This window comes from Physella acuta, unplaced genomic scaffold, assembly GCF_028476545.2.
Source record: "Physella acuta isolate Inbredline_101_S28 unplaced genomic scaffold, ASM2847654v3 ptg000797l, whole genome shotgun sequence".
Lineage (NCBI taxonomy): Eukaryota > Metazoa > Mollusca > Gastropoda > Physidae > Physella > Physella acuta.
This window is the reverse complement of record NW_026732315.1, coordinates 381,616-405,169: the sequence shown is the minus strand read 5'-3', so window position 1 is coordinate 405,169 and position 23,554 is coordinate 381,616. Positions and strand designations below refer to the sequence as shown.

At 40.1% G+C, this 23,554-nt stretch overlaps 1 protein-coding gene across 1 annotated transcript; it reads left to right on the top strand.

Annotated features, from left to right (window-relative positions):
• The first annotated feature begins 1,244 nt into the window (after positions 1 to 1,244).
• LOC131951087 (sodium-dependent proline transporter) lies at positions 1,245 to 23,480 on the top strand. Its single transcript, XM_059313372.1, has 15 exons — positions 1,245 to 1,376; positions 3,361 to 3,533; positions 4,076 to 4,207; positions 5,932 to 6,150; positions 8,817 to 8,955; positions 10,312 to 10,450; positions 10,978 to 11,112; positions 12,614 to 12,717; positions 14,037 to 14,161; positions 14,940 to 15,052; positions 15,514 to 15,645; positions 16,408 to 16,507; positions 18,162 to 18,262; positions 19,789 to 19,941; positions 22,744 to 23,480. Exons 2-15 carry the CDS (start codon positions 3,380 to 3,382, stop codon positions 22,957 to 22,959), a joined length of 1,962 nt encoding a protein of 653 aa, XP_059169355.1. The 5' UTR covers positions 1,245 to 1,376; positions 3,361 to 3,379; the 3' UTR covers positions 22,960 to 23,480.
• Positions 23,481 to 23,554: the final 74 nt, after the last annotated feature.

The following is a 23,554-nucleotide window of genomic DNA, read 5'->3' as shown; positions in this document are numbered from 1 at the left end:
GTCCGCCCCCCCCCCCCCGAAGAAAGTTTACCGCCCCCCCCCCCCGAAGATTTCAAGTGCCCCTTCCCCCCCCCCCCGGAGAAAAAAGTCTGGAAGAAACACTGGTGGTGTTGGGTATATGAAGAGACCACTTGCAAAACTTTGAAAATCCACTGTTTGGGAAAAAACAATTTGCTTTCATAGCCCCCCCCCCCCTTCCCTAATTAAGTTCCAATTAAAGTAGTATGCTTATTTCTTTCCTAAAAGATACATTTTAAAATCAATTAAGTAATATTAAAATATTGAACATTTTAAGAATAGTTAACCAAAAATATTTAAGTCGATTTCCTCAAAATCAACGAGAAGTGACATAACTGTTGGACTCATCAATTATGTAACAGAGATTTCGAGCAATTTCCTAAAGCAGTTTCATTGTTTACGTTCTAAAACTACATATATAATCCTGCATTTTGCTACTTATAAACCAGAATCATTTTTATGGTTTAATCAGGATTACTTAGTAATTCAGGTGCTAAGTACATTCAACTATTTACAATTTTTAATCAAATTTAAGGGGTAGGCTGCTGAAAAAAATAACGTGGGAAAATCATTTCTTTATTTATAAGTCCTACATATTTATTTTTGTGCATCTACTTTAGGGTAATTGAGGGGAAATATTTGCATGCATCAGGGACTTTTCTTAACAGATGGTTGCCATGTGGTGTAATTCCGGTAAATTTAGAATTCATATAAATTGTATGTCATCATCATCATCATTCCTTTGTGGCCCCCTGGAAAAGACACCTATATAAATGTATACTTATTTATTTATTTTTAAATTTTAAAACATACAAAACACGCACATACCCTTCCTCGATCATACACATAGGCCTACACAGATTTTAGTGGTATGGCGCGATGTGTTAGCTCATCTACCGTAATACGAAAAGACCAAAAACAATTGAATCTTTCGTTCCTCACTCTAAATTTAAATTAGAACTTAAAAGTACCACCGTTTACAGAAACAACTCAACACTCTTAATCTCCCTCTCCCCCCCCCCCCCCCCCCCCACCAAAAAAAAACCGTCCATATACAACACTTGTAATTGTAACAATGCCGTGTAGTTAGTTATGCTCTTGTTTAGTACTGCGACCGGAAAGATAAGATACCGAACACGCATACCTTACCGCAATCGTTCCGCGGACCCAGCACAGGTATATATAACAGTCCCCAGCAGTTTAGAAAATTGAGAAAAGCTTTCCGCGCGTACGCGGATGAAACCCGGCTGTGTCCGAGTGAAATGGTGTTAGCGTTAACAAATAGTTGTGTTGTTTGTTCTGTCGTAGGCTATTTGAGGAGTAAAGAGTAACTTGGTAACTCTTCCTAACAAAGGGAGGTTAGTATGAGTTTTAATTTTAATTTTGTTGAATTGTTGCTTTGTATAATAGTTAAGGGACTTTAGAGGAAGGTACTCCATACTTATTAAAGTAAAGATTCATATTCAGATATAACGATCCATTAGGCAGATGAAGTAGAGTTCATGTTTTTTTTTATCTCTGTATATGAAGGGATAATGTGGTCAGCAATATGCTCCGGCGCCTTTACCTTTCCTAACGTAAGTTAGGTATCCTTCAGAGCAGGGTGGACTTTCGGGTTAGCAGTCTAGCTTCTAGACCACGCCGCCCTACCCATACATATTGGTAAATGTTACAATCGATAAACTTTCGTGTTTTAAAGATGTAATTTTTTTTAAATGTGCACAGGTGAATCTAACAGTGTTAAATCTTAGAAAGGGGGGGGGGTAGTTTAGTGGTGGAGTGTAGTTCTTAGTACAACACAGGTTTAACCTGGAAGATAATCTAGATCAGGGGTCTCCAAACTACGGCCCTCGGGCCAGATGCGGCCCGCGAGGTCCTCTCATCCGGCCCGCGGCGATCTTTTTGTCCACGGAATAAATGTTTGTTAGATGTGGCTGAGAAACTATGCCCAGAAAATTCAAAACAATTTGAAAATGTAGCTTTGGGTGCAAATATGACCGCCATGTTGCAGACATTGGTGAAAACATCGTGACTCAAATAGCGAAAAATGCAAGCAAGCTTCGCAATTTTTTAATTGTAATGGATCAGTTGCTAGACAGCTGTTCCACATCTCAACTGCTTATAATCATTAGAGGCGTGGATGAAGACATAAACATAACACAAGAGCTGGCTTCCCTACTTAGAATGTATGGTACTGTAACCGGAGAGAATATAGATAGTTAAGAGACATGTTAAAAGATAGAAACACAGAATCGCAAGATTTACCATATTTCACAGCAGTAAGGTGGTTAATTTACGATAAATTTTTCTGAGCAGAGTATTTAAGTTAAGAAAGGAAATAGGTGTTTTCCTTGAAAGTAAATGCAAGCCACAAGCTGATGTACTTACTGTCTGATGAAGAATGGATATAGAAATTGTCCTCTGCTGCAAACATAACAAGTCATTTAAATTTTCTGAACCTAAAACTACAAGAGATGGAAATTTAGTTTCTGATCTATACACCCACCTAAAGGCTTTCAGATCCAAACTTGTTTTTGGAAGAAGTACAACCCAACAACTTGACGCACTCTCAGTAGTGCAATGTCTTTATGGCTGAAGCAACCACTAAGTTCCCCACGTCATTTGCATACGAGATCATCAAAGACTTAAAGCTGCAGTTTCAGTAGCCGTTTTCTGACTTGGATTCAAAGGCAAAAAAAAAGTGAGACTGTTTCAGAACCCATTTGTAGCAAATGTGGCCAGTTGCAAAGATTAACTGCAGCTGGAGGCCATTAGAGAACGTTCAAAGAAGGGCGGGTGGGTTTATATAAGTTTTTGCAAAAGGAAGATTTTCCAAATATATAAAACTTTTGCTCCAAAGTACCTTTCAAATTTTGGAACAAGATACATGTGTGAACAAACATTTTCTAAATTGAAATACGTGAAGAATAATTTGAGAGCAAACTTGGACCTCGAGTGTGTTGTTGGCCACCGACAGTGTTTCTTTCAGACTTTTTTCTCCGGAGGGGGTTTACGTTCTTTGGGGGGGGGGCGCTACCACCCCGAAGAGATGTCTTGAAGAAACTCTGGCTTCCGAACTGATGTTTGATAGTTAATGCGGCCCTCGGGCTGAAAAGTTTGGAGACCCCTGAACTAGATCTACAGCGTAAACTAATACAGATAAACTAATATATACATATATATATAGAGAGAGAGAGAGTGAGTCAGAGAGGGAGAGAGAGACACCTATATACATATATATAAATAATATCTAGAGGCATATATATATACATATATATATATATATATATATATATATATATATATATATATATATATATATATATATATATATATATATAGTACCTTCTGAGAATACACGATGAGTGCTGAGGTGGAAAAAAAATCCAAGGACGTTGCCGTGGAGAGGGTAGGATGGAATCATCAGCTCGAGTTTTTCTTCTCCTGTGTGGGGTACGCCGTGGGTCTCGGAAATATCTGGCGCTTCCCTTACCTGGCTTTCCAGTATGGCGGAGGTGAGTTGGTGGTCTGTTAGTGGTCTGTTGGTGGTCTGTTGGTGGTCTGTTAGTGGTCTGTTGGTGGTCTGCTAGTGGTCAGTTGGTGGTCTGTTGCTGGTCAGTTGGTCGTCGGTGATGTGTTGGTGGTCAGTTGGTGGTCAGTTAAAGTTTAGTTAGTGGTCGTGTTGGTCGTCAGTTGATGGTGTGTTGGTGGTGTGTTGGTGGTCTGTTGGGGGTCAGTTGGGTGGCAGTTGTTCATCTTATTTTAGTTATACAGTGCTTTGTTTCAGATCATATATTGTATGTTTTATACCAGTGTGTGGAAGGAATCAACTGCCTTGATGTAAAGTCCAACTCTGGTGTCGTATAGTATTGTGCTACTATAACGTCAAGTGTCGCTCTATTGTGTCCTAATATGTAATTGTGTAAATGGACTATGTGTCCTATAGAGCGGTTTCAGATCCCTCTACGAAGAATTTTATCCTGACTTGAAATAGTTCATTTTCAGTTGAACGATAGTAATATATTAGACACATATCATTGTTCTATTCTTGAAACAGGCGCCTTTCTTGTGCCATATGTTATCATGCTGACGATATGCGGTCTGCCGCTCTTTTACATGGAACTGGCCTTTGGTCAGTTCGGCTCTTTAGGGCCTATAACTATATGGAGGGTCAGTCCAATTTTCATCGGTAAGAAACTTATTCATTTTTTTTATATATTTTTTATCACACACTTTTAGCATCTTATTTAAAATGAAGTGTAACTGTACAGTTATGTTCGTTAGTCTTGAAATATTTTTTTACTTCCTATCTTCGAGATACCTCCGTTGATCTACCGGTCATAATCAGTGTTTCTTTCAGACTTTTTTTCTCCGATGAGGGGGGGGGGGTAAGGGGGGCACTTGAAACTTTGGTGTTGGGGGGGGGGGCAGACTAAAATTTCCGGGTGGTAGGGGACGAACACTGGTAAAAGCATATAATATTTTCTATATAAATTATTTTGCGATAGGGATGGGGGAGGGGGGGAGGGGCGGTAGATGTGATTCGGTGCCTGCCCCCCTCCCTTCCGAAGAGATGCCTGAAAGAAACACTGGTCAACTAGTCATACTGTGTAGTCAGCACTATGCCCAGCCGCCCTTACTCTCCCTAACGTGAGTCAGGTATCCAGGTATCCATCAGAGTGGGCTGGGTGGTTTCAGGTACGCCCTACAAAACACGAGTCCGGGATCCGAACTTGAGACTTTTGTATTAGAAGTCGTTTATTCTACTCAGAGTTTCTTCCAGGCATCTCTTCGGGGTGGCTTCCCCCCCCCCCCCCGAAATATAATTTATATAGAAAATACATACTTTTAACCAGTGTCCGCCCACCCACCCCTGAAATTTTAGTCCGACCCCCACCCCCGAACATTTCAAGTGCTCCTCCCGGAGAAAAATGTCTGGAATAAACACTGATTCTACTATCCACCCATGACGTCCCATGCTAGTTAGTGTTGTGTACTCACTGACTCGCCGCTACCGGTGATCAAGTGCGTCGCACAACATATAAGACACACAACCACACACACACACAGGTTACAAAACACAAGACCAGATAAATCAGAGGCTCGTAATAATAGTGAAATAAAAAAGTGTAATACCTGTCTACACTATCTACACACAGTCTGTTCTAAATACTAACACAAACTAGTAAAGAAAACTAAGTTATATTGGCTATAGAACTAAAGTACTAACCTACACTAACTTTGTAGAAGTAACATACTGGACTGAGGCACGCAAAGAACGCTATCACAGAACTTTCATACCCGTATGTAAACAAGTACAAACTAGACTATGATCACGTGATTAAAAAACAGCTCACAACATGAGTGGTGGACGCTAGGGGGCGCGACAGGTCACTACGTACAAACAACATTCACCCCTTTCATCCCCTTCCCTCATTCATTAGTTAGATTAGTCCTTTATGAGCTTCAGTACTTGAAACTTTTCAAGGCCGGTTAAGCTCAAGGTTGCTAAACCGAAGTCCCGAGTTCGAACCCCCGGGTAGATGAGGCTCGATAGCTGGGGACAGCCACTCTTCTAGGAGAGACAACTCCAAAATCAAACAACTACTGCCTTGTAGTTTGTTCTTGTTTGGACAAAGGCTATGAAAACAAACCCAAAAAAGAAAAGCAGGCTGAAATCGGAGTCAACGTCCGTCCCCCCCGTCCCCCGAAGAAAGTCTACCCCCCCCCACCCCGAACGAGATGGAAAATATATAGTAAACATACTTTTACTCTTGTCCGCACCCCCCTCCCCGGCAATTGTAGACCGCCCCCCCCCCCCCCCCCCCCGGAGAAAAAGGTCTGGAAGAAACACTGAGCATTAAGAACGAAGAAGAATAAACCCATAAACATGTTTTCCTACTTGTATGACAGGTATTGGGATAGCCATGGTACTCATCTCCGGTATGGTCTGTCTCTACTACAACGTCATCATCATGTACGGCCTGTTCTACTGCATGACGTCACTGATCTCGCTGGATGACGTACTTCCGTGGTCGACGTGCGGGAATTCCTGGAACACCAAGTTCTGCGTGTCCGAGAAGTTGGACACGTCCAACATGACGGAGACACAGGCGGTCAATGCCACGTTAGGTCAGTTCAAGGTCAGATGGGAGGTCAATGCCACGTTAGGTCAGTTGAAGGTCAAGTGGGTGGTCAATGCCACGTTAGGTCAGTTCAAGGTCAGGTAGGAGGTCAATGCCACGTTAGGTCAATTGAAGGTCAAGTGGGAGGTCAATGCCACGTTAGGTCAATTCAAGGTCAGGTGGGAGGTCAATGCCACCTAGGTTTGTTGAAGGTCAGGTGGGAGGTCAATGCCACGCTAGGTCAGTTCAAGGTTAGATGGTAGGTCAATGCCATGTTAGGTCAGTTCAAGGTCAGGTGGGAGGTCAATGATACGTTAGGTCAGTTGAAGGTTAGATGGTAGGTCATTGCCACGTTAGGTCAGTTGAAGGTCAGAAGGGAGGTCATTGCCACATAGGTCAGTTAATGGTTAGATGGGTGGGCACAATTATTTTAGGCATACCTTTGTCCCCCCCTCCACCCCACCCCACTTGAACGAAATAGGAGTTATTAAAAAAAGTATATATTAACTTCCCCCCCCCCCACACACACACACACAAACGATAATGTAAGTCCCCACCCTGAACCCCGAACGTTTTAAATGCCTCCCCCCCCCCCCCCCATTCTCGCCCAGGAAAAAAATGAAAGATACTCTGCTATATTTGTCCCTGAAAACTATTATATTTAATTCATTTTTCACCCTCATCATCTTTAATTGTCTCCGCTGCGTGCACGGAGAGTCTACTAATGTGCCGGGAATGCCGTGGCATAAATTTAGCACACGGTAACTGAACCCACCAAAAAATCGTTTCATGAAATACTCGAGTTATCGGACCTGCGGCTCGGCTCACTTTCCGGTGTTCCGATAATTAGACACACCGTGTTGGCTGTTAAATTTGTGGAGAGACTTGCCACACATGTGTATGGTGATATGTGGGAGATAAACGTGTAGAAGAAAAGGGCGTCTGTGTGTTGAAATTTTAAAAATAGCTCAATACACTTTAAATCTTTGACATAAACAAATTACTACACATATTATTACATTTCCTTTATTCATAGCTTTGATTTTACTATTAAATATAACATTATGAATATCGTTACTCTCAACAATAAACATACTCTTATCTATATATAATTATCTATATATATAATTCTCCTCTTCGAGCCGTTAGAAAACAAGCTGCAAACGCTCTCCCTACCTCCCCACCCCTACATGGTATTAGTGAGCTGTGTTCACTCTAAATGTTTACAAGCAGAGCCAACGATTTTAAACGTAAGGGGGGGGGGGGGGGAGGAGGGGGGGGGGGGGTTATGGTCCTTAACGAGCAACTTATAGTGTTTTAAAGAAATATTTTCAGTGTCAGCGTTGGTACTGTCGAATTCACAAATTATGAATTATTGAAAATTAGAAACAACTAAATAGCGGCGTATGTTATGCCGCGGGCCGGCTCGTAGTTATTATTAGCACATATTATACACAACAGTACACATATTATTTCATACATCAGTAATCATATCATTACACATATTATTCTACATATCATTAGCATAAATTATCTCCGCATAATTCGTGTTAAATCGCAGACAGAGCGAACTTTGTCCTGTTCGAGTTAGGATTAGGGTTACGCTAAGGATTAAGAACAGAACAAGGGTAAAGACTAAGATTGGAGCCCCTTTTTATGGTGACGATAGTAACAAAAATAGCTTTAATGAATTCTGATAAGTGTTTCTTCTAGACTTTTTTCTCCAGGGTGGGGGGGGGTGGACAATGTTAAAATTATATACTTTCTATATAAATTCCATTTCGTTCGGGGGGGGGGGGCGGTAGACTTTCTTGGGGGGGGGGGGGGGGATTGCCCCCCACACCCCCCGAAGAGATGCCTGGAAGAAACTTTGATTCTGATTGCGTTCTACATGTACCGTTGATAGATCAACAATTGGAATTTTTTTTAAAAAATACGTACGCGCTTGAGCTGGTATATTATTCTACAGTGGCGTGAAGAGGGTTTAAAGAAGGGGTTAGGGCGCACGAGGTACAATGGGGTTGTCCATAAAGGACGTCACAGTCGCAGGGTGAACGGGGATCCGTAATTTTGTGACGATGTGTGATGAGGGGGAGGAGGGGGGGGGATTCAAATATTGCGGAGTCAAACATGCATTTTTTTTAAATGTTAGGAACTAAATTTTAGCAGTTATTCCGCGTTTTAGAAAACTATTGAGAAAAAAAAATCGATGATTAAAAAAAAAATTCAACTGCAATTTGAGAGGAGGGGGGGTGTTGGCTGTGGAGTGACGTTATTTTAAGTGGGTGTGAATGGGGAGGGTGTCTCGCTTTTAGTGACAATGTGTGACGGATGGGAGGGGAGGCAAAAATCGTCAAAAAGAGTGAGTTCATTTATTAATGCCCTTCCCCCCCCCCTTTTTTTCTACCTTCAATTTATTAAATAAACGAACTGTATGAAACAGAAATCAAATCGTATTGCTAATCTCTTCTATAGTCTTTCAGCCAATGTTCGGGATAAAGTGTAGTGTAGTTTATTAGATATGTTACCGAAAAATAGAAGGGAAACCCTCAAAGCAACCTATTATAGTATCTTAATACAAAAAATTAGCTTCTATTTTTATTTCTGTTTTGTCTTACTGTCGTATCCGTCAACACTAAACTGTTTTGATTGCAAAAAAAAAAAATTTTACAGGAAAGATGGACTTGGACTGTGTGTCCAGCATCATGTCCAACCAGACGGGGGTCACGTGGGCGACCTTGACCTACAACTACACGCAGACCGTCCTCAAGTCATGTGACAGGGCTGTGCTGCCCAGTGAGGAGTACTACACGTGAGTTGTTCTAGAACACACCATGGTTTACACGGGGGGCTAGAGCATTAACCACTCTGTCGGTCAAGTCAATAACCCCTTCACCATCGACCTTTGCCCCCTGTAATTTACACCACCCCCCCCCCCTACTTTTTTCCTTCAGTTAAGTACCCTATCTTAAGAATAATTATACTTATACCTATCATCTATCGTTACATCCAACTCTATAACCATCCCTAACATTATCTAACGCGATTCTTAACACTATCCCTAAAACTACCTCTAACATTATCTCTAACCCTAACCCTAACACTATTCCTAACACTATTCTTAAAACTTTTCCTAACATTATCCATAACACTATCCATAACACTCAGAGGCGTAGCGAGGGGGGGGGGTGCGGAGGGGGGTGCGGAGGGGGGTGCGGGGGTGACACCTTTTAGGGGGGTGACACCAAGGCAAAAAATAGCAAAATATATAGAGAAAAATTTGAGGGGCGGGGGTGCAAATCGAAAGTTTGAGGGGGGATGCAAATCGAAAGTTTGAGGGGGGTGGGGTGCAAATCGAAAATTGAAAGTTTGTCCCCGGTTAGGGGTGACACCATTAAGTGCCGCACCGGGTGACACACGACCTCGCTACGCCACTGCTAACACTATCCGTAACATTATCCCTAACCCTATTCCAAACACTACCCAAACATTATCCCTAACAGTATCCTTAACAGTATCCCTAACACTATCACTAACACTATTCCTGAGACTATTCCTAACACTATTGTTAACAGTATTCCTAGCACTATCGTAAACACTAACCATATACTTAACAGTATTCCTAACACTATGGTAAACACTAACCCTATACTTAACAGTATTCCTAACATTATCCCTAACCCTATCCCTAACACAATGCCTACACTATCCCGAGCCCTATACCTAACATTATCCTTATTTTTAACTCTATGGATTAAAATTGTTCAATTAATAACTCATACCACCCTAAATACTATAGGTGTTATGCAGTGAGATATTTTGTATGATATCCTTTTCCATAAATTATCTTTTGTCCTGAGATATTTAGTCTGAGATATTTTGTCAGGGATATTTAGTGAGGGATATTTAGTGAGGGATATTTTGTCTGGGATATTTAGTCTGGGATATTTAGTCTGAGATCCTTTGTTCTGTCACCGTTGAAAGCTAAGGTTGGGCCAGAGTTACAAGTTACGGTATCAATACCAGCAAAGAACTATCGCATCGAATACGTCCTATAATGATATTTTTAAAAACGCCGAATTAGTTTTATCGATATCAGCAAAACACTTTCGATTCGGCCCTAATGTAGAACATGCAATCATCAACTCTACTCCCTCTACTCTTGCAGGCGTCACGTTCTAAGACTGCATGAGGCCGAGTACATGGGCAACCTGGGCGGGATGAGTCTAAAGCTCTTCGTTTTCCTGGCCATCACCTGGATCATACTTTTTGTTATACTCAGAAGGGGCGTGGAGACTTCCGGCAAGGTCAGAAAAAAAAAACGTAGACTAGAAAAGATTTCTAAGTTTTTTTGTTTTTTTTAATTGAAACTATTTTTTTGTTTTGCTTTAGGATCTTGAAAAAGATCTTGAAAAAAATAATAACTTGTATTGATAGTAATTATAAAAGTATTGTTATTATTAGTATCTTTTTCCAACTTTTCAATGGTCATAAAAACAAAACAAAAATTCACTAAAGAATTATTGTGCTGACTACCAATACAAATCAGGCGGCTTGGCCTAGCGGTAGAGCGCTAGACCGTTAACTCGACAGTCTTGAATTCGAATCCGGGTTAAAGTCAGTAGAACGTCCCTAGATACCTGACTCACGTTTCGGAAAGTAAAGGAGGCTGGGCATGCATAGTGCTGACCACACTGTCCCTTCATATGCCGATGCGTTAGAAACACGTGTACTCTACTTCACTGTTAGGTTTGAAAGGGAACTTTACTTTTTTTCTACTACAACTAACATAGACATAAAAAGTGCCTTGTTTAATATTATCCTCTAATTTCAGATCGTCTATTTTATGGCACTATTCCCATACGTGGTCCTCATCGCCTTGCTAGCCCGTGGGGTGACGCTGGAGGGTTACTGGAAAGGTATCGAGTACTACATCATACCCAAATGGGAGAAGCTTGCAAATATCGACGTGAGTTTTTTGTCTTCTCTTACAGCTGATACTCCATTTTGTTTAACCCTAAAACAGACGGATCTAAGGGGGCGTACTAGGGAATATTTACACAGAGATTATGTCCCTTACACCTAAAATATATCCGCTTCAGAATTTGAAGATGGCAATAAATCAGAAAAACCAACTTACTACAGAGCTATATCTTCAACCTCCACCCCACCCCTCCTCCCCAAGATATAAAAAAACTAAAGGCCATGTACATTTCAAGTCGATATACATACAGTAAGTATTGGTTCACCAAATAATAATGTGGGACGGCAAGGCCTAGCGGTAGAGCGCTATACTTCTAGCTATTAGACCCGAAAGTCTTGTGTTCGAATCTGGGTTCAAACCAGTAGAACTTCCCTGAGTCCACTCAGCCCTGATAGGTACTCACGTTAGTGAAAGTAAAGGCAGAATGCATAGTGCTGACCACACTATCCCTTTCTATGCCGAGGTCACAGAAACAGGTGAATTCTATTTCGCTTGTCCCACGGGGTCGAAAAATGGAACTTTTAATTTATATATATATATATATATATATATATATATATATATATATATATATATATATATATATATATATATATATATATATATATATATATATATATAAATGCATTATAATAAATAGTCATGACATGAATTTAAAATGGGGATTTGATGTCCCGTCAAAAAACATTCTAAACTGTGCACTTATAGAACGTTTTGACTAAAAGACGAGGGGTTACTAGTATGTAATGCCCTGCCCTTAATTTTGTTTTACCCTAGCCGTTTCGGTGTTTAGAAAGTACGTAAACACGCACTTTTAACCAGTGTTTCTTTCAGACAATGTTCTTCGTGGTCATTTGAAACTTTCAGTGGAGCGGGTGGGGGAGGGGAGGGGGGGTGGCGGGCCTAAATTTCCGGGTGGGGGGACGGGACACTGGTCAAATTATATATTTTCTATATAAATTATAAATTATTTTCTATTTCTTTAAAGTGGGGGGGGGGGCTGTTTTTAACGTTTAAAGCGGGTGTAAAGAAAAATATATGTGTTGATAGAACGTGACGACGACAACTCACTAAGATTATTATTTCACAGCCGGTAGTTTTAAAGAATGTTGATGCACTTTTAAATTAGGAACTAGCATAGGAAACATGAATTTTGATGTTTACATGGTAAAAGAGGCATCTCTGTAGGATTAAGGTCATGGTTAGGTCAGCATTGTGAGGTTAGGGCAAAGGCTAGCTAAAACAGCAATAATAATAATATTGATACATTCCTGCCGGTAAAGCTAGAAATACCGAATATATACACGTAATGTATCTTGCTCCACAAACCTTGATTCTGCCCCCCCCCCCCCCTTTTCCATCTCACATAGATATGAACACTAAACCACATCGTGTGATCTTGGTTCAACTCAATCACTGTTTTTATAAATAGAACTTTAAATCACTTGCCCATAGAAATGACCAATGAAAAATCTCTATTCAACAGGTGTGGCGGGAAGCAGCCAATCAGATCTTCTACTCACTTGGGCCGGCGTTTGGTACTTTAATAACACTGGCGTCGTACAACCCGTTCAAGCACAACTGCTACAGGTATGGGTTCGAGTCCTTTAATAAATGATAGTGAACGCAACAGGGAGTCGGCGTGGTCGGGCAGATGAGGCTCCTCGATAGATGGGGGCAACCAATCTTCTAGGAGAGACAACTCCAAAATCAAAACAACTGCTGCCTTATACTTTGCTCTTGAATGGACAAAGGCTATGGAAGCAAATCTAAAAAGAAAATTAGGATGAGATTGAGTCAACGGCCTATATGGTGCATAATCAGTTGACACGTATACTTAATTGTGTTAGAGGGAATCTCTTCCAACCTTAAAATTAAGAACGAAGAAGAAGAAAAAGTAGTGAACGTAACGTGTACGCTAAGTATTATTATACACGACGTACTCTGTGCTATTATTTTAGCCTTTTTAATCACTGTAATAAACCTTACCATGAACATGATAGATATACTAGCTACGAAAATAATGCGCTTCCTCACTACATTGCCCTGTCGGTGTTTTTATGAGACCCCATAAAACTTATATGGGAAAGTTTGTCTTAGTGGTAGAAAACTAGACGGCTAATCCGAAAGTCTCGAGTTCGAATCCGGGTTCAAGTCAGTAAAGCGTCCCTGAGTCCACCCAGCTCTGATGGGTACCTAACTCAAGTAAGGGAAAGCAAAGGCGGCCGGGCATAGTGCTGACCACACTATCCATTCATATGCTGTGGTATCTGAAACAGATGAGCTCTGCTTCATCTGCCCCATATGTCTTGGGCACGAAAGGGAAAGATGGTGATGATAAAACGTATAGACCGAGATATAAGTTAGAATTGAAAGTGAAAGAGTTTAGTATCAACTGAAGTAAAAGTCTCAACTGAAGCCAATTTCTGTGAATTAGGGCCAATCAGTTGTCGTGTTCTCGGCATTTGAAAATAATTATACGGTCAGCACTAAGTCCAGCCGCCTTTACTTTCTCTAACGTGAGTCAGGTTAACATCAGAGCGGGGTGAACTCTAGAGTCTACCGCCCCCCCAACCCCCCCCCCCTCCCACTGAACGAAATAGAATTTATTTAGAAAAAATATACTTTTACCCGTGTCTGCCCCACCCCCCCCCCCCTCCTTGGTAAATTTAGTACGCCCCATTGCCTCCCACCCCACCCTCCGAAAACTTCAAGTACAATCCTAGCCCTTTCACCAAGAGAATCAAATTCTGAAAGAAACACTGGCGTACTCAGAGAAGTCCTACACACTCGTATCTCAGGATTCGAACTCGACTCTTTCGGGTTAACAGCAGTAGGTTATATAGATGTATTACAATGTGTTGGGTGCCTCAATACATCTTATCGCCGTCCCCCCCCCCCCCCCCCAGGGACGCTGTTCTTGTGGCTGTCATCAACTGCTCTACCTCGGTCTTCGCCGGATTCGCCATATTCGCCATGTTGGGATACATGGCTCACGTGACCAACCAGGATGTGGAAAGTGTGACAAATAGCGGTGAGTGTGACAAATGTGACAATTAGTGGTGAGTGTGACAAATAGCGGTAAATGTGACAAATAGCGGTGAGTGTGACAAATGTGACAATTAGTGGTGAGTGTGACAAATAGCGGTAAATGTGACAAATAGCTGTGAATGTGACAAATAGCGGTGAGTGTGACAAATGTGACAATTAGTGGTGAGTGTGACAAATAGCGGTAAATGTGACAAATAGCTGTGAATGTGACAAATAGCGGTAAATGTGACAAATAGCTGTGAATGTGACAAATAGCGGTGATTGTGACAAATGTGACAGATAGCCGTGACAGTGACAAATGTGACAAATAGCGGTGACAGATGCTACAAATAGCGGTGAATGTGACCAATGTGACACATAGTGGTGAGTGTGACAAATGTGACGAATAGCGGTGACAGTGACAAATGTGTCAAAGAGCGGTGTATGTGAAAAATGTGACAAATAGCGGGGAGTGTGACAATTGTGAAATGATAGTTAGTGTTTACATGGTGAACCATTGTGGTGAATGTGACAATTATTTTATGACTACCAGTGATAACTGTGACGAATTTGACTAATTATGGAGGGTGACCAATATTAGGTTTGGGTATCTGAGGCTTGCCCCCTCCTCCCCCACCTCTCCCAACTTCCGCCCCCCCCCCCCCCCACACACACTCCCACACACACACTCCCCCCCCCCCCCCCCTCACAAACACACACAGTAAAGGGAAAAATATCTCATTAAATTAAGTTGATTAACACACCTTTAATTTTCACACTAGGTGCCGGGCTGGTTTTTGTTGTCTACCCAGAAGGCATCGCTCGCATGCCCTTTGCCCCAGTGTGGGCCATCCTCTTCTTCGTCATGTTGATCTCCCTTGGCATGGATAGCCAGGTACTCAAACTCCTAACACCGGAAGTTTCGGCCTTAAGCCTTCATCAGATAGGATTTTAATAAAAATAAAAATATATAAATAAATATATATATATATATATATATATATATATATATATATATATATATATATATATATATATATATATATATAAGGATTTATTTTCTGTATTTCGTGTGTATCTTTTCTCATTCGCGGAGTGGCCAGACATTTATATTTCAAATCGTTGATTATTTTCAAGTAATTTTCTTTCCAGCGTGTCTATATTTTGAGGCTTTACTTTAAGTGGGGGAAGGTGGGTTAGGGGAAGGGGTATGATGTAATTTTTTTTCCCAAATTAGATAACGCCCGCCAAATATATGTTTTAATTTTAAACATCGAAGTCCGTATGTGGGTGTTCATTTTTGTAGGTGGTGAAAAAACAAAAAAAAATTTAGAGTTTTTCGAAATCTTGTTTCAGCTCGCCATGTTTGAGACCGTCATCAGCGCCATTGTGGACGAGTTTCCTAACGTACTGCGCAGGCGCAGAATGCTGTTTTCTTTTGTCTGTCACGTCATCGGCTTCCTGCTGGGTATACCGATGGTGACCTACGTAAGTCTTAGTGACGTCATTGGGCTTTAGATTTGGGACGTCAGTGGGCTTTAGATTTAGGACGTCGTTGGGTTTTAGATTTAGGACGTCATTGGGCTTTAGATTTGGGACGTCAGTGGGCTTTAGATTTAGGACGTCGTTGGGTTTTAGATTTAGGACGACATTGGGGTTTAGATTTAGGACGTCATTGGGCTTTAGATTTAGGCACGTAAACCGTAGTTAAAAGGCTTTAGTAGCTTAAGCAAATGAACATTAGGTTTGACTTGGTTGGATCAAGGTAAACAAAAAATATTTACGATCACACTAACGAAGAAATATATCACCTGATGAAAAAAAATTTTCGGCGTATGGATGTGTTCGATAAAGTTCCACAGCGGGACATACTATTGAAATAAACAAAACCAATTTTGAAAAGGAACGTAATTTTATAATAAGAGATTTCTTTGGTCTTATCAGAAATTGACGAAAATGTTTAAAATATGTTTTTGGGCAACTATCTGTTATTTTCACACAAAGAGGAGGATTTTATTTTCATAAATGGTAACTTTCAATAAAAATAAATAAACATACACAGATACACAGACACACACACACACACATATATATATATATATATATATATATATATATATATATATATATATATATATATGTGTGTGTGTGTGTGTGTGTGTGTGTGTCTGTGTGTCTGTGTGTGTGTGTATATATATATATATATTTACAGTGTACAATTGAAAAAATATGTTAAAATCAAATCCACAGGGGGGCATGTGGGTGCTGACCTTAATGAACAGCTACTCGGCTAGTTATGCTCTGCTCTTCACGTGCCTGTGTGAGCTGGTCGCTTTAAACCATGTTTACGGTGAGTTACGGCAAGTTTCTGTTCGCTTTAAACCATATTTCCGGCGAGTTACGGCAAGTTTGTTTTTGGTCACTTTAAACTATATTTCAAGTGAGTCACGGCAAGTTTCAGGTCGATTTATACCATGTTTACGGTGAGTTACGGCTAGACTTTCTTCCAAGCATCTCTTCTACCGCCCCCCCCCCCCCACGAAAGAAATGGAATTTATATAGAAAATATATTTTTTTGCCAGTCCACCCCCCCCCACCCCCCCCCCACCCCCCCACCCGGAAAATATCAACCCCCCCCCCCCCCAGTTACGGCAAGTTGTTCAAAAAAAAAATCTCAGTCACATACGTCAAAAAATGTGTTACATATGCTGTAGATATGTGTTTGAATATATGACAATTTAATAAGTTTTTAATTATTGAAATGCTAAAAATTGCCCTGACTTTAATAATGAAGAGTGCTAGTTACTTCCCATTTTCAAGTTCAAAACAGTTAAGGGAGGTTATCTAAAAAACATTTCCTAAAAGTACTTTAATGTAACAGAGAAATTGAGTAATAATAAAATAACTTAAAAATGATTATTTTTTATTTAATTTTACATATTCATTAATAAATGTAGATGAACTTTTGTCTACTAGTAATTTTTGAATTATCATTTGACTGTAGTATCAACTTAAAAACAAGTAAAAGTTCTGTTTATAATGCAATTTATATTAAATGAAAACAGTTTCAAAGTAGTCTTTTAAGGCTTTTGCTGCCTATTAATTCTTTCTTTAAACCATCTTTAATTTTTACAATAAAGTATCAAGAAAAATTATATACATCATGCCGGATATAGAAGTTGTATTTTATATATAAAACGACACGTATATTATAATAATCGTTACGTTGAAGTACACATAACGAGTATTCTAAAATACAAGAATGATTACTGATGTGCAGCTAGCTATTTTTGCCAATGGCCTAGGAGTTGCCTTGTTTCTGCTAGTAGTGTTATACCACTATGTCTCTGTCAATAATGTTAAAAAGGTTGACTGATTCTACACTGCCATCATGTCATTTTTTTTCATCACAATCCAGTTCAAGCACCTCTGTTTTATGTTTACATGTCAAAATATTTAAACAATAAAAATATTTAAAATTTAAAAAAAAAAAAAAACATCTTTAGTTTGTTTGTTTTTTTAACAATTTGGGAACACTTTTAAGAAAACACAAGCAACGTTAAAACTTCTGAAAGAAACACTATCTACATCATTGAGGTTTAGCGGCAAAAGTAGGAAACCGTTCTATATTATAGAAGTAAGCTCTACTTTTTGTCTCTATGATCTACAAATGCGATCAGTGTTTCTTTCAGACTTTTTCCCCCGGAGGGGGGGGGGGGGTTGGACACTGGTAAAAGTATATATTTTCTATATAAATTGTATTTCATGTAGGAGATGGTGGACATGCTTCGTGGTGGGTGGTTGGGCTGGGGTGCTTCCCCCCCCCTCCTCCCCCAACGAACTTGACAAATCATGCATTTATCGAATTTTCAAAATAAAATAAAACAAATTATAAGTTTGAATGACTAGTACCAATTCCCAATTGTTCTCCCATAAAAACTGCATTATTTTCTATGATCGTTTAATTGAAATTAATGTCGTAGTTTGTTAATATTGATTTGAAGGCAACAAACAGTTTTGTCAAGACATTGAGATGATGATCGGGTTCCAGCCCAACTGGTACTGGAGGGTATGTTGGACGATCATCACACCTATAGCTATTGTGGTAAGGTGTGTGTGGTGGGGTGTGTGGTGGGGTGTGTGGTGGGATGTGATGTGATGTGGTGGGGTGTGTGTTGGAAGATCATCACACCTATAGCTATTGTGGTAAGGTGTGTGTGTGTGGTGGGGTGTGTGTGGTGGGGTGTGTGGTGGGGTGGGTGTGTTGGACGATCATCACACCTATAGCTATTGTGGTAAGGTGTGTGTGGTGGGGTGGGGTGTGTAGTGTGGTGGGGTGTGATGGACGATCATAACACCTATAGCTGTTGTGGTAAGGTGTGTGTGGTGGGGTGTGTGTGGTGGGGTGTGTGGTGGGGTGGGTGTGTTGGACGATCATCACACCTATAGCTATTGTGGTAAGGTGTGTGTGTGGTGGGGTGTGTGTGGTGGGGTGTGTGTGGTGGGTGTGTGGTGGGGTGGGTGTGTTGGAAGATCATCACACCTATAGCTATTATGGTAAGGTGTGTGTGTGGTGGGGTGTGTGGTGGGGTGTGTGTGGTGGGGTGTGGGTGGTGGGGTGTGTTGGAAGATCATCACACCTATAGCTATTGTGGTAATGTGTTTAGACGGCCAACGTATGTGGTAATGTGTTTGGACGGTCAATGTATTGCGGTAATGTGTTTGGACGGCCAATGTGTTGTGGTAATGTATTTGGACGGTCAATGATTAGCTTTTGGACGTTCGCAGTATTGTGGTAATGTGTTTGGACGGCCAGTTTATTGTGGTAATGTGTTTGGACGGCCAATGTATTGTGGTAATGTGTATGGACTGCCAATGTGTTTTGGTAATGTGTTTGGACGGTCAAAGATACGTTGTATTTGGACGGCCAATGTATTGTGGTAATGTGTTTGGACGGTCAAAGATACGTTGTATTTGAACGGCCAATGTGTTGTGGTAATGTGTTTGGACGGTCAAAGATACGTTGTATTTGGACGGTCAATGTATTGTGGTAATGTGTTTGGACGGCCTATGTATTGTGGTAATGTGTTTGGACGGTCAAAGATACGTTGTATTTGGACGGCCAATGTGTTGTGGTAATGTGTTTGGACGGCCAATGTGTTGTGGTAATGTGTTTGGACGGTCAAAGATACGTTGTATTTGGACGGCCAATGTGTTGTGGTAATGTGTTTGGACGGCCAATGTGTTGTGGTAATGTGTTTGGACGGTCAAAGATACGTTGTAGTTGGACGGCCAATGTGTTTTGGTAATGTGTTTGGACGGCCAATGTGTTGTGGTAATGTATTTGGACGGCTAATGTGTTGTGGTAATGTATTTGGACGGCCAATGTATTGTGGTAATGTGTTTGGACGGCCAATGTATTGTGGTAATGTGTTTGGACGGCCAATGTATTGTGGTAATGTGTTTGGACGGCCAATGTATTGTGGTAATGTGTTTGGACGGCCAATGTATTGTGGTAATGTGTTTGGACGGCCAATGTATTGTGGTAATGTGTTTGGACGATCACCGTTTTTCACGTTCTTGACCACACCCTCGCACCACCATGTATGTCACCTTGACCTCTGTCTGCAGCTGATGCTCATCCTGTCATGCATATTCTACTCTCCCGTCGAGTACAACGGCTACGAGTTTGAAGGCTGGGTTCAGGGACTTGGTTTTCTCATGGTGGTCCTTCCCATAGCCGCCATACTGCTAGGGGCGGTAATCCAGGTCATACGATATAAGGTAAACTCAGCTGGATTTTTAATACATGTAGCTTACAGAGTTTCTTCCAGGCATCCCCCACCCACCCCCCACCCCCCTCTCCGAAGAAAGTCTACCGCCCCAACCCCCCCCCCCCCGGACGAGATGGAATTTATATAGTAGACACATACTTTTACTAGTGTCCGCCCCCCCCCCCCCCCCCCCCCCGCCCCGGAAATATCAAGTGCACCCCCGGAGAAAAAAGTCTTGAAGAAACACTGGTAGCTCAGGGTATTTTTATGTAGCTAGTTAAGCTGCTTTTATTAAGTTTTCAGCTGCGTATTCGCATATTGAATTGAGCGGAATTCACACAGTTTAAGATGCTTATAAAATATGTGGATACTTCTCTCAGAACTATTCTGAAATCTCAAAGATAATTGGTTAGCAATTTGTCTATTAGGTTTAGTTGATATTAACACCTAAATTTTAGGTTTGGACTTGGTTTGATATTAGCTCTATCGGTTTGTGCTAGTTTGTGTTAAAGTTAGGGTTCTCAACTTGATGGTATTTTAGAAACCAGAAATAGAGTAGATTACCATTTCCGGATGTCGGAGGTTATTAAAAAATTGAAAGTGATCAAAGTATTAGATATTATAATTATATATGAAATCTCGTCCACCTAACTTATATGGTACTTAAGTAAGTATAACTTCCGGTTACCAGAAATTGCTCGAAAGTGGAGAGAAAATTACAAAACGTGAAATAACACTAACTTAGGAAATTTCTTCGACATAGCTGAAACGGTATTCAAGTTATCGTGCAAACAGACACACACACACACACACACACACACACACACACAGAGACGGACAGGATAACAAAATTAACTTTTTTCCGGCTCTGGAAGGTTGTAGTGTTAGGTGTATGACTAGAACAGTAGCGTACGCAGGGGGGGGAGCAGGGGGAGCGGCCGCTCCCCCTCTGGCCATTTTCAACAAAGTGGCGCCTTTTTGGAAACTTTTTAAACTCAAAGTTTTAAACAATGATATTTGTTAAAAAATATTTTCGGTCGGCACATCTATGTAAATCACAAGATACCTCTACGGTAGTACCACTTGGCAAGAAGGGTGTTAAGTTTAAGGTAACTGTATAATGTATTTGCTTACGAATAACTGAATTAGAAAATTATACATAAAACTTCACATATAATTGCTTTAAATATACAGTTTGAATCGTGTGATTGATTTTTAAAAAATTACAATACAGAAACAAATACAACTGATGTGGCACCTCTATTTAAATTTACTTATGAGCAAACTGCGTAGTGTTGGGGAAATTTTGACAAGGTCAACAACGTCATCATGATGAAGTAGTAGATCTAGTATTCTTACAGTTTGGGCGATAGTGATTACGATTACAAAATATATGAAACAGTTACAACCCCCCTCCCCCATGGACCCCTCTGTAAAAAAAATATTGTTATAATACCACCGCTACTTATTTAAATCTATTTCTGTAATATATATTTGTGTAATATATATGGGCCTATGTATGTTTAGAACAGTCATCTAAAAACTGACGCTATGTTTACTTTGAGTTGGTTATCTCCCCCCCCCCCCAACACTCACACACACACACACACCTCACCACCACACTTGTGTAGAGCGACATTAATGTCACACCTAGGTATACACTGGGTTGGATAATTAACCTAAAGTGAACGGACAGTGGTGAATGAAGTTGAACTCACCACCCCCCCCCCCCCCAACCCAACCCAAGCTGATCTGTTAAGTATATGTAGAAAAACGCGTAATGATGTACCAAAGTACCATGCCGCCAGAAAATTAGCTTTTCAAACGTAAAAAGTTTTGAATATTGTTTTTGCAATTACCAGTAAAAAGGTATGTGATCAATACAAACTAAATTATCTGCCCCTAATTGTCCTCACCAAACCCGGCTCTGTTTGTAAACATTTAGAGTGAACCACAGCTCACCAGACCATGTAGGGGTGGGGTTGGTAGGGAGCGCGTTTACAGCTTGTTTTCTAGCGTCTCCCAGAAGAGAATTATATATATAGATGCTGTTATTCCGAATGTTTTTCAATTACATCGAAAAGCGTGGTTTTAGACCAACTCTGATTTAAAAAACTTTCATTATGCTGTAATACTTTAGCATTTATGATGACGATATATTAAATTCTGATTATAGACAAAAACGTTTTATTAACACGAATAGTGTTAAACAATTTCATTATATTCTAAAGTAATTATTTATTTGTTTTGACATTTATAATTAAATGTGTAGATATATACACATTTATATTAAGAGCGTGATTATTTCCCCTATTTCACTTGTCTTAAATAATTTCCCAGGAATTATTATGTAAGAATTTTTTTAACAAGAATTACAAAACAGATTGTGTTACGTTCATTGTTTTTGGTTGTAGTGTGTGTATATTTTTTTTTTGTTTAGATTGATACAATTTTTGTTTTGTCGGCCAACATTGTGTGTTTTTTTCTTATTTCTTCAGAGTGCTACTTTCAATTTATTTTACAGTAATGACATACAGCTAGTAATTATATATATATATATATATATATATATATATATATATATATATATATATATATATATATATATATATATATATAATAAAATACACGTAGGCCTATATAGAACGTGTTACAAATTCGGCGCCTTTTTTTGCTCTTTTCGCTCCCCCTACAACGAAAACCTGGATACGCCTCTGGACTAGAACTATAGTTAGTACGCTCGGGTATGTTGCATTGTTTTACGCTATACTAGCTCTAAGAATAACTGACAAATGCCCTCTTTTTCTTTCAGGGCATCAGGAAAGCCATGGCACCCCACCCGCTGTGGGGGCCGGCCAACAAGGAGGACAGGGTGGGGCGGTACGCGACAACCAATGAAGGGTTCGAGGGAGACTCGGTGGACGAGCTCAAGGACCCCGGGGCATTCTCCCAGCAGACGATAGTCACCATGGACATTCAGCTGGGCAACGGGAAACACGGCGAGTCGGTGGAAACGTATGCTTTTTAAGAATACATATTTGTGTATCTCTACCGCTACTCGTTACCTGATCTCTACATAGAAACACAGCTACTGTTCTATATTTTAGTTAAGACGATTTTGAACAAAAAGGAGTTTCTATTTACCGGCTCAAACCAATAAATTACAGCGTGCGTTAAGAATACAAGGATTGTGTACAAGTGTATGCATGTATACACTTTTCTTGTTTGGCTTAGAGACTAAAACCACTTTGTTATGCATTTTTAATGTACAAATACGATCATTAAAAAACATTATTTCTGTAAGATGTTTGAATATATACATATACATCTATAATACATTAGTTCGATACATCTCGAATCGAAATCAAACACATACAACTCACATCACAGACAAACAAAATCACACAGAAATCACAATAACATACATCACCGAAACGCATAAAAAAAGGGGGGAAATTCATAAATTTAAGAAAAACAAATTTTTCATTGGTAGATTCTATACTATGTAGTTACCTTCATATAATGTTTTTTTTGTAAATAAATTTACATATATGAAAGAATTTTCTTTAAAAATACTCTATATTGACTTACAATATATATAAAAGTATGCTTTCAAAAATGAG

What these genes read in the sequence shown, in the direction of transcription:
- LOC131951087 (XM_059313372.1), top strand. Translation starts at nt 3,380, where the DNA reads ATGAGTGCTGAGGTGGAAAAAAAATCCAAGGACGTTGCCGTGGAGAGG. An exon ending in GTATACCGATGGTGACCTAC is followed by an intron (nt 15,646 to 16,407) that starts GTAAGTCTTAGT and finishes TCAAATCCACAG; the next exon opens with GGGGGCATGTGGGTGCTGAC. An exon ending in CGCTTTAAACCATGTTTACG is followed by an intron (nt 16,508 to 18,161) that starts GTGAGTTACGGC and finishes ATTGATTTGAAG; the next exon opens with GCAACAAACAGTTTTGTCAA.